The sequence below is a fragment of the Papio anubis genome, chromosome 2 (assembly GCF_008728515.1).
Source record: "Papio anubis isolate 15944 chromosome 2, Panubis1.0, whole genome shotgun sequence".
Taxonomy (NCBI): domain Eukaryota; kingdom Metazoa; phylum Chordata; class Mammalia; order Primates; family Cercopithecidae; genus Papio; species Papio anubis.
Genome location: NC_044977.1, coordinates 93,884,941 through 93,895,886, shown reverse-complemented (window position 1 = coordinate 93,895,886; position 10,946 = coordinate 93,884,941). Strand labels below are relative to the sequence as shown.

Sequence of the window (10,946 nt, the reverse complement as noted above, 5' to 3'; positions counted from 1 at the left end):
ACTAATGATACAGCAAAAACCAGCAGTCCCCACTCCAGAGAGGCTCCTGGCAGACTTAATTCCAGGAAGCTCTGCCATCCCACCCACAGCCAACCTCCAGGACTACCCCAGAAAAGAGAAAAGAGTCAGCTCAAGTTTACACATGTTTAATCCCTGCTCTCCTGGTCCCAGATTCCAGAATCCTTCCAGGCTGCACTTCCCTTCTCCTGCTCACCCAAGGCCTAGTCATCCACCACACTTCTCACCAGGATGCCAAAGCCAGACCCATTCTCCCAGGGGTTACTCTTCCCCACCCTGGCTCTTGTTGAAGATGGACACATGACCGTGGTCAAACCTCCATCTGGCCCCATTCAGCAAAGGCAAGGCAGGAGGAGGAAGGGGTAGGGAGGTCAGGAGCCCATCTGGGGCTGCAGCAGCCAGCACAGGAACAGGAGGCAGGCAGAGGCGCAGGGACCTGAGAAGGCTCCATTGCTCATTTGCTTCTTGATCCATTTGGTGTATTTGGTGACGCGGGTGTACACGCCTGGATTCTGTGCCTTGGCGCAGGCCTTTTCCCAGGACAACACCCCAGCCAGAATCCATCTGCCCTCAACCTCACAAGCCAATGGCCCTCCAGAATCCCCCTAGGCAAAAAGAGAGGAGTGGTGGAGGCTGTGGGTCCAGCTGGGGCTGCGGGGCCCTGGGGACCCATGCCCACCCTCTGAGCTCTGCTGGGAGGCTTTTCATTCCCCCAGGGCCTCACTACTTGGGGGCCTCTTTCGGCTCCTCAGCTGGGACCCATACCCCAGAACCGGGGCAAAAGTCAGCATCACAGGGGAAGGAAGACAGGAGCAGAGCACCGCCAGGTGATGGTGACGGAGGGAGGCCGGGCCAACCCCGCCCCAGGGAACTGCCTCCACCCGGGAGTGATTCGCAACAGAAGTGGAGCTACCAGAACCTCTCAGAAACTCACATAGCACAGGTTTTCTCCATAATTGGTGGCACAGATCATGTCCCCCAGGACAAGGGGGACAACTGAGGGAAAGAAGGACTTCTTGTGGTAATGCTGGTCACACCTCTTGTTGTCCATGATAAACACCTCAGCCTCCTGCAGCTCTGGGGTCAGCGTGGAGTTGGCTGTGGAGCCCAGCAGGGTGAGCAGTGACCTCTCACTCCACCCAACCCTGACCTCTTTCCAGGGTCCTGTCCCCTTCACTCTGGAGACTCAGCTCAGCCACCCCCTGTCATACCTCCAAGCCCTCCCCTCCTTTACCGGCCCCTCCCCCTGCAGTGCAGGCCTTGTCTGAGAAGTCCCCGCCCTCAAAGGCTCTGAGTCCAGATCCCCTTCTTGGGAAACTTCTGCTTCTGAACCAAGCCAGCCATAACTCAAGTCTCATTGCAGCTGCTTCCAGTCTGCTACCCAGCCCCACGCGGCTTCCCTGCAGACTGTCAGCTCTGCCGGCATGGCCGCTCTCTCCACCTTCGTTAACACTCGCTCCTCCTCCAGGGCCTCAAGGCAGTCCCTCTGCCCAGAGCTCATTCCGGATCCCTCCCAGCTGGATCTCAAGACCACCAGACAAGAACTTTGCCTTGTTTTCCTCAGCCTGTGCCCACACCCACACCCAAACATGACTTCCCTCCAGGCAGGGCATGCATTTCTAATCCCAAGGGCTGGGTGCTGACACTCAAAGTGTGTCAAGTGAATGAATGAGTGAATGCCCAGTTCTGAGCTTCTGTAAGACACAGATGGTCATGCCCAGCCCAGGCACTACCAGGCCTGAATGAGGTGTCCACATAAACAGTGACAATGGTCACCACATGAGGAGTGGTCCTAACACATTCAGAGAACCAGGTCCAGCAGGAAAGGCCCCAGAAGGAAAGGAGTGTGCTCTCGGTGGTACCGCACCCACCTCCCATCCCATCCTGCTCACCTGAAAAGCGCTGCTTAACCTGGCTCCAGCCAGTCACCCAACACTGTGTCCCAACCTTCAGGTTGAAGTTGGGTTCCGGGAGGCAGATGGGCTGCACATACTCACTGAAGGTGACAGGTGCTTGAAGGTGGACAAGGGCAACGTCACCCATGATGAAGGTCCGGCCCCAGTACTTGGGGTGCATAATGATGTCCCTCACAGGGACCTGGAGGGCCCTGCTGAAGTTCATGGGCTGCAGCTTGGAGGTGCCAAGCACCACTGAGTACTCTTTGGTGCTGTGGGAGACAGAGAGCCCCACCTGGTAGGTATCAGACTCCCAAGCAGGAACACACTCCTACCCTACTCCAGTGGGGACGCAGCCCTACCCCCTTAGCAGGAGTCCTGCCTCCACCCCATCTGCCTAATCTAGCCTGAGGGCACTGAAGTTCGGAGAGCTGCCTGCCTCCTCATTCATCATTCAAACTGATTCAGGGTGGCCTGGTCTGTGTGCTGTGCGTGCAGGTGTGGAAGTGTTGGTGTACACATATGCTTTCATGTGTGATGGGGTAAGGGGCATGTTCTGGGTTTTCCTGTTGCTCAGTTGAGGGTGTAATCTTTGTTGCTTGGGGTTCCTGCCCTAGCTCAGTCCCTGGTCCCCAGGAGACCCTGAGCACAATTCTCACCTATCCCAGATGCCCTTCCCACTTCCTCCCTCCCTCCCTCCCACACTGTTTCACTCAGGAAATGAGGAAGCTGGACTGGGCCCATGGTAGCTCGGGGTCTCCAAGCCCTGGACACATGGGCCACACTCACCCTTGGATGCAGTGGGCCGCAGTCACCACCCAGCTGGGGTCAATGAGGGCCCCTCCACATACGTGCTTATTTTCCATCCGGAGGCTCACCTCCCAGGGCCAATGGCGGGTCATTTCCAAATCCTCCGACCACCAGGGCTCACCACAAACTTCAGGAAGAAGTGTGCCAGGGACACACAGCAACCACATAAAGAAGAATGAGAAAGACTGAGACCTAGACGCCCTACAGGGCCAATGTGCACAAAGCTGTAAAGTCAGGGGCTCTTCCCATTTCAGCGATGGGGAGAGTGAGGGTGAGAGAAGGGCAGTGGCCTCTGCCCAAGAGCTTGATGGAAAGTGACAATGACAGAGGTAAAAAGCATCAAGGCAGACACATGGAGAGACAGAGATTCTGAGTCACAGGGAGCCTTCAGCCCAGGACCTCAAAACAAAGGCAAGCAGAGAAGGAGCCCCAAGGCAAGAAATGCATTTTCTTGCATCTGGGGAAGTTCCTCCCACTTCTGAAAAGCTATAATGCTTGCTGCATTTCTTAGATGCAGAAGGCCTCTGTCCCCCACACTGCTCAGAGTCAAGAAAAGCTCCTGACTTCTGTGTCAGAAGTTTTCACATTGAACATTCAAAGTGCCAGCAGAGAGACCCCAGAGGCCCCTCACTCACAGGCCACACACTCAGTTTGCACACAGTTCTATCAGTCAAGTTATACGGTTGTATGAATGTATGAAGAAACGCAGATGCAAGCATTCTAAATAAAATGGTAGCTAACATTGTATTTTTAAAAAATCAATGCACCATGATGATTAAGGATTGGCCCAGGAGTGCAGGGCTGGTTCCACATTAGAAGAATTCTCAGTGGATTCTCCACATAAAAGGCTCTAACAATCTGAAGACAGAAAGACCATGCGCTTTCCTCCATGGACACAGAAAAAGGCATTTGAAAAATTTAACACATATTTATGACTTACAAAAAAATCCCTCTTATTAAACTAGAAACAGATAGAATATCCTTAACTTTACAAAAGTTAGATATACCCCAAACTTACAACAAACATCATACAACACTAAAGAACAGGCAGAAAAGACCCTATCTCACCAGAGACCAGGAATAAGGACACTTTGTGGAAGGAGGGCAGAGGAAATAATTGACAGAACGCAAGGGGGCTGCTGGGTGCTGGTTTAGCCTACTTTTTTTTTTTTTTTTTTTTGAAACAGGGTCTCACTCTATCACCCAGGCTGCAGTGCAGTGTCACTGCTCACTGCAGCCTTGACCTCCCAGGCTCAAGCGATCCTCTCACCTCAGCCTCCCGAGTCACTGGGACTACAGGCGGTTGCCACCACACCTGGCTAATTTTTTAATAATTTTTTATAGAGACAGTCTTGCTATGTTGCCAGGGCTGGTCTCAAACTCCTGGGCTCAAGCAATCCTCACACTTCAGCCTCTCTACATACTTATTCTACTTTTTAACCTGGGTGGTGATGACACAGGTGTGCTCACTGTGTGACAATTCCTTCAGCTGGACCTTCATAATTTGTGCTTTTTGGAATGCATATAATACTTCAATAAAACAATTTCCTTTTAAAAACGATAATGTTTTTGTATCTCAGCACAACCAACTAGAAAATATACTGAAGTAAGATACATTTTCAGCAGCAAAAAATGCTAAAGTTCATAGAATTAACTTACCTAACACTACACAAGACTCCTGCGGTAATAAATTTAAAACTCTAATAAAGGACACAGAAAATGATCAGCATAAATGGCAAGACAGTCCCTGCTCTTAAAAGAACAGTTAAGGCCTGGCGCAGTGGCTTACGCCTGTAATCCCAGCACTTTGGGAAGCGGAGGCAAGCAGATCACGAGGTCAAGAGTTCGAGACCAGCCTGGCCAACATAGTGAAACCCCATCTCTACTAAAAATACAAAAAATTAGCTGGGCGTGGTGGCGGGCGCCTGTAATCCCAACTACTCGGGAGGCTGAGGCAGGAGAATTGCTTGAACCCGGGGGCCAGAGGTTGCAGTGAGCTGAGATCATACCACTGCACTCCAGCCTGGGCAATAGTGCAAGATTCTGTCTCAAAAAAAAAAAAAAAAAGAAAAAGAAAGAAAAAAAGACAGCTAAATATTTTAGATGTAATTTTTCCAAAATTAATCTACAAATTCATTTTGTAAGTTAGAATTTTTAAGAAACTTGATAAACTTATTCTGAAACTGAAACAGAAAAACAAAGTTCTATGAATAGCTCAGTCTTTGAAAAAGCACAGCAAAGAAGGGCCATTTGTCCTAGCAGATATTAAGACACATGTGAAAGCCATAATATAAAAACAATGTGGTACTGTCACAAGGACAGACAATGGAAAGTGACAATGGAAAAGAATAGAGAACTTGAGATTGTCCCGTGTGCTGCACAAACTTGATGTAAATAAAGGAGCCACCACAATCAGTGGGTAAAAGAAGGACTGTTAAGTACATGGTGTTGGGAAAACTGGCTCACTATAAGAGAAATAAGAAAACCAAAACTGGATTCCTTGCTAAAAGCACTTGAAGATCTAAAGGTGAAAGGTAAAACTGTAAAATTAATAAATCATGTGACATGAGGTAGGAAAGGACTCCTTAAAACCTCAAACACAAACCATAAAGCATAAACTGATTAACCTGATTATATCAAAATCGAGGGGTTTTGGCCCGGGAACAAAGTTAACAGACAGAGGACAGATAGGGAGGAAATATTTGCAATATCTAAAATGAACACAAGACTTTTATTAGAAATATGCAAGAAACTTTAGGAAACCAACAAGAAAAAAAACAAAAGGTAATAGGCAAAAGATAGAGACAAGCAATTTATCAGAAGAGGAAACTCAAGAAGCCAACAACATATTGAGACATGATCAAACTCATCAGTAATGAGAAAAATGAAAATTAAATCAATAAGTGATTTTTTAATCTATTAGATTGGCAAAAAATGTAAAAGCAGGATCACACTAAGGGTTGGTAGGTCTGTGCCAACCTATACACCTTCATGCACTGCTGAAGCAGGAGTTTGAAGAACTGACCACATTAGAATATGGATGGTAGATAAAAGTATGGTATCAATGTACACTTTTGAAGTTGTTAAGCGTACTGTGGTTATGGAAGAGAATATTCTTAGAAAATACATACCAAAGTATTTAGCAATAAAGAGCCATGCTGTATGTTACCCTCCACTGATTCTGAAAAAAATTATATATGTGTGTGTGTTCCTTGTACTACTTGTATTTTTGCAGTGTTTTGAAAGTTTAAAATTATTTCCAAATTTTAAAAATGTCTTAATGAGGCTGAATTAAAAGAGGGGAGAGCAAAAAGAGATACAGAGAACATACCATTTATGTAAATTAAAAATACATGCACCCAAGACAGCAATATGTATTTTTACAATAGCACACACAAACAGAATGATCCCCCAGAAAGATTAAGCAGGTGGAGAAGGGGGAATGGGAGTGGAGCCTGGACAGAAACAAGGATAACTAACTTAATCCATCAGTCATCCAATCTATAATGAATCAGGGTAGAGTTCTGGCAGGACCAATGAGAATGGAGGCCCATAAACTGAAGAACAGGAGTAACCCAACCCTCCATGCCTAAGGTGTAAGGAAAAAGACAGGAAACCCAGAAGAGCTGGGCTCTGCTGACACTGCCACAAGGTCCGGGAAGCTCTATCTGCAACTGAACGGCTTAGAGCTCGAAAGGTTCTGTGTGCAAAAGGGTCTGAGATGAGGCCTAGGCAGAATTCCAAGAGGCTCGGCATTCCTATGGCAGGCCAAGATCTTCTTTCCTCTAGACTGCCAGGTCTGTGTGTTCTGGTAGCTGTAGGCTATTCTTTAGAAAACAGACCCCTTAGACCAAATGCCTGTTTCCTACAGACCCAGAACCACTGTCTATGTGACTCCCTTCAGACATACCCTCCCAAGAGCTTCAGCTTTTCCTGCAGCAGGATCTCACCCTACCTACCTGGATTGGTTGTGTCCTGTTTATAACCTGGAGGAGAAAAGAGGGACAGAGATGAAGCAAGCACTCATGACAGGATGACAGCAAAGACGTGCATTTTAAAATTAGTTCATTCATTCATTCACCAAATAGGTCCTAATCTCTCCTCTCTTCCCAGCCTGGAGCCAGAGGCCAGGGAGACAGAGGCGTGTCAAATAGAGCCTACTCTCAAGGAATACAGTGTCCAGCAGCGTGGACAGAGGTAAACACACAACGACCTGCATGAGATCAGTGCAGGGACAGGGCGGCAGGCTTCAGGGGAGCCCAGAAGAACTGGTGGACAGAAAAGAGCACTTCAGTGGTAGGAGGGCTTACTGTGCCAGGTGTTAAAGATGAGAAGGTGAAACAGAAATGAAAAGTGATCATCACATTCCTTGCAGGAGGAACTTCGTCCTGTATGCCAGAGACTCCAGGGGAAGAGAGGCAAGGCCTGTGATGGCAAGAGATGAGCCAGGGGAGGAGAGTCAGGCATCAGTCATGAAGGCCTCGAAAGCTGAGCCAAGAAGCCAGGGTGAGACCCTCTGGGAAAAGGGAGATCAACAGAGGTATGACTGAGCCAGGCTTGTATTGTGAAAGCAGTATAGATATTAGACAGGAAGATGACAAGACTGAGGCACTGAGATCCCACCAGAGGCTCTGCAGAACCAAGGCAAGAAATGAGGAGGTCTGAATGAGGAAGTGGCTGTGAGAACAGACACAGTGTTCTCACAGGTGTTCTAAGGTGTGGGGGACTTAGGCACATGGGCGGGTCTAGGATCACACCCAGTTTCCGGTTTTGGAGAAAAGTGGCTGCCATCCACTTAGTTAGGAAACAATGAGAGAAGCCAGTTGGCAGGAAGAAGAAGACCTCAGCATTGACCCCAAGGGGTTGAGATGTTTCTAGGTCTTTCAGGTAGAGATGTCTAGGAGGCAGCTGCACACCCAGACATGTTTTATGAGGCACCATCACATAAATGGCAACTCAAGTGAGTTCACCCAGTGAGCAGTTAAGAGGGGAGGAGCGGGAAAAAGAGAGCAACTTAGGGGGCACGAACTCGTCAGGGAGGAACATGTCTGCGGCATGGGACAGACACAGAGGAGAGGGGGAGTTATCCTTGAGGTAGAGGAGAATCAGGAGACTGCAGAAAATGAAAGAGGAGGGAGTGGTACAAAGGTCAGGGATGATCAGGGTGGAGACAGCCCAGGAAGAAGCTAAGGGTTAAGTGGGGAGCGAGGAGGCACTGGTGGGAAGCATGGAGTGAAGACAATTGGGAGGTCTGGCAGTGAAGAGGCAACAGATGGGGGAGGAAAATCAGCAAAGCGAAAACAAGACGGTACCTATGAGAGAGGATGGTGGAGGGAGTGTCGTACAGGGAGAGCCCACACAGCAGGGCACAGGTGAGCCGCTGGCCCTGCACCAGAAGCAGGTCTCTCTGACTCCTAAAGAAGTCGGTGAGGGTGGTGCTGAGCAGTCCAGCTTGGAGGAGCCCCTGTGCGTTTGAGGATTGGGTTCAGGAAGACAGCACCTGAATCCCGTGTTTCCTGAGGGAACGATGGGCTACTAGGGAGGCAAGCTGGATTGGAATAGAGGATCTGGGAAGAAGGTGAATTTTAGAACACTCCTGTAGTGATGGGGACCAAGAATTTTCCTGGGCCAAAGAGCATGTCCAAGTGGGGTCTCCAGTGGGGCTCAGCTCCGTGCGAAGATCACAGCCGGGGGTGGAGGGGGAGCCTATGAGAGGCCTGAGGGCGGCTCGGTTGGTAGGGACATTAGCCACGATGTCCAGACTGGGAGAGAAGGAAAAGACTGCCAGTGGAGAAGAGAAGGCAGGGGTTCCCCACAACGCTGGTCCAGGGGACTGTAGGACAGGTGTGGCCTGACGGAGGAGGCCAGAGGGGGCAGGAGTTTAAGATCCTGGAATTGCCCTAGCGAGGTCCTGGGAGCGAGTAGTAGAGGAAAGCTGATCGAGGGGTGCGTGGGCCGCAAAAATCCCCGACCCAGGAGTAAGCAGCCACACCCAAGGGGCAGTCCCCTGCCTCCAAGGCCAGGCACGGAGCCGGAGGCGGAACAGGGCTGGGGGCCGGGGAGAAGGAAGGTAGAGCTGCGGAGGAGCGCCCACCTCACCCCAGCACAGCGGCAGCAGAAGCAGCAGCGGCAGCAGGACGTGGCGGCTCAGGACCGAGGGCCTGGAAGTTCTGGGCCCCACGCCGAGGCTCGACAGCGAGACGGCCATGAGGCTGGGGAGGTGCCACCTGGCGGCTGCGGAGACGGTTCCCGAGAGCCCGGCACGTGCCTGGCGTCGGCACACGTGACCGCACTGTAGCACGTCATGGCGCCGGGAACTCCTGACAGCTCCCCACAAAACTGATGCATTTCCCTCACCTCCACCTCCTGCCTGTTCTTGAGGAGCCCTGTGTCTGTGATTGCTCCCAGCGTGGCGGGCCTCATGAAAGTACCCCGAAGGGTTTTAAGTTGGTGACAATGCCCCGAGAACCTGGCCGGTGAAGGTGCGCCACATCCCTGGACTACTAATGGCATCTTGTTGCCCAGCCTCTGACTACACCCTTGATTCCTTGCACCCAGTGCACTGGAGAGTTTCACAATTACTCTTGCTTTGAGAATCTGGAAAGATGGAGAAAGCACAAATAAGGAAAAGAACGGTAAGGCTATGGAATCAGAGAAGATGTATTTGAAAAAGTGGTATTTGAGCTGGATCTAAGACCACTATAAAATAAGGACCCTTGGGGGAGACCAGAGAAGGGAAAGGCATGTGTCCTCTTCCACAGACAACCAGTAAGATCGTGGCAGCTAAAAGGAATGCGGTGGCTTGTGCCAGGCCTTGGGCTTCCACAGGGATTTTTTGCAGAAGATGCTGTCTTTGGATCTGCTAGGCATGGCAGAGATTGGGAGGTGATCAGCTAGACTTGGAGCCACATTCCCTCCCCAGCCTGGCACTTAAGTGGGTCCGCATGAATAGAGGTGATGTGTGCCACTTCCATGCCAAGGCAGTCAACAGGAGGTTGCCTTTTCTATTCTTGTTAATGCAGAGCATTGCGTCTCAAAGTGAGGTCTCCAGACCAGCAGTATTAGCATCGGCCAGAAACTTAGAAATGGACATTCTTTAGGTCTTTCGGGTAAATTTACATTCTTTTAAGGTCTTTCTACCTGAAAGACAGAGAATGTAGGCCCCATCCCAGACCTACAGGATTGAAAACTCCAGGGGTGGAACCAGGAACCAGGAATCTGTAATTTTGTTTTAAGAGATGAGGTTTCCTCCTGTTCCCCAGGCTGGAGGGCAGTGGTGTGATTATACATCTCTGCAGCCTCAAACTCCTGGGCTCAAGACATCTTCCTGCTCAGCCTCCAGAGTAGCTGGGACTACAGGCACAGGCCACCATGCCCAGTTAATTTTTTTTAAGAGACATGCTACATGCTCAGGCTGGTCTCAAGCTCCTGGCCTCAAGGGATCCTCCTGCCTTAGTCTCCCAGGTAGCTGGGATTACAGGGATGAGCCACTGTACGGCCAGTAATCTGTATTTCACAAGCCTTAGGGGATTCTGATGCAGGTAAAACGTTAACTACAGGACTGAGAGCAAGCCACGAGATGGAGAAAGCTATCTGCTGACCAAGAACACTGTAATGGGATGTTCTAGGGAAAAAAAAGTTAAATTTGTTTTATTAATCTATGAATAAATCAGTGGTTTCTTAAAGCAGGTGGTGCTATATTCATTAAGAGACTGGGTTTGATGTAAGCTCTCAGTCTCTCGGCCTCAGCCTTCTTCAGGCAACAGAAGGGACTGATACAGACTGTCCACTGAAGCCCACCCATACCTGGGGGTTAAACATTCAACCCTAGAAGGGCAAAGGGCAAGAGGTTGGGAGGGGGTTGATCAGCAGCTAGACAGAGAGACTCCAGGACACCAGACTTTGTAATGAGAAGAGGGAACCTATGTATACTACAGTGAATCTCTCTTGCCCTTCTCCCGATGGGATCGCATCTTTGGTAGCCAAGTGGGAGGGAGCAGCAAGGAGAAGCAGAAGATGAGGAGGAATATTTCTCACACCCGAACTTCACTCCTGGGCCCAGTTCCAGTGTCTCTTGATCCCCTATCCCTAACTGTAGAGACTGTTAAACTCAACTACAGAGCTCCCTGCAGAGATGCTGATGGCTATAACAGGCATACAGGGAACAAGACCCATTGGCTAAAACCATCCCTAGAGTTCATGTCTGAGGAGGCAGAGCCTCAC

The 10,946-nt window shown here is 49.8% G+C and overlaps 1 protein-coding gene across 3 annotated transcripts; it reads right to left on the bottom strand.

The window, feature by feature from the left end:
- Positions 1 to 130: 130 nt before the first annotated feature.
- On the bottom strand, positions 131 to 10,015 carry PRSS45P. 3 transcript variants are annotated; one of them, XM_009200936.4, is made up of 6 exons: positions 8,823 to 10,015; positions 6,683 to 6,709; positions 2,703 to 2,850; positions 1,911 to 2,185; positions 953 to 1,116; positions 131 to 623 (listed from the first exon to the last, which is right to left on the bottom strand). In XM_009200936.4, exons 1-6 carry the CDS (start codon positions 8,929 to 8,931, stop codon positions 390 to 392), a joined length of 957 nt encoding a protein of 318 aa, XP_009199200.1. In that variant the 5' UTR covers positions 8,932 to 10,015; the 3' UTR covers positions 131 to 389. The 3 variants fall into 3 exon arrangements, with proteins under 3 accessions (XP_009199200.1, XP_009199201.1, XP_009199202.1); XM_009200937.4 differs by having other exon boundaries at positions 1,911 to 2,208; positions 2,792 to 2,850; XM_009200938.2 differs by having other exon boundaries at positions 8,818 to 8,894.
- Positions 10,016 to 10,946: the final 931 nt, after the last annotated feature.

What these genes read in the sequence shown, in the direction of transcription:
- PRSS45P (XM_009200936.4), bottom strand. Translation starts at nt 8,931, where the DNA reads ATGGCCGTCTCGCTGTCGAGCCTCGGCGTGGGGCCCAGAACTTCCAGG. An exon ending in ACAGGACACAACCAATCCAG is followed by an intron (nt 2,851 to 6,682) that starts GTAGGTAGGGTG and finishes TTCTTCCTGAAG; the next exon opens with TTTGTGGTGAGCCCTGGTGG. An exon ending in GCGGCCCACTGCATCCAAGG is followed by an intron (nt 2,186 to 2,702) that starts GTGAGTGTGGCC and finishes TGTCTCCCACAG; the next exon opens with CACCAAAGAGTACTCAGTGG.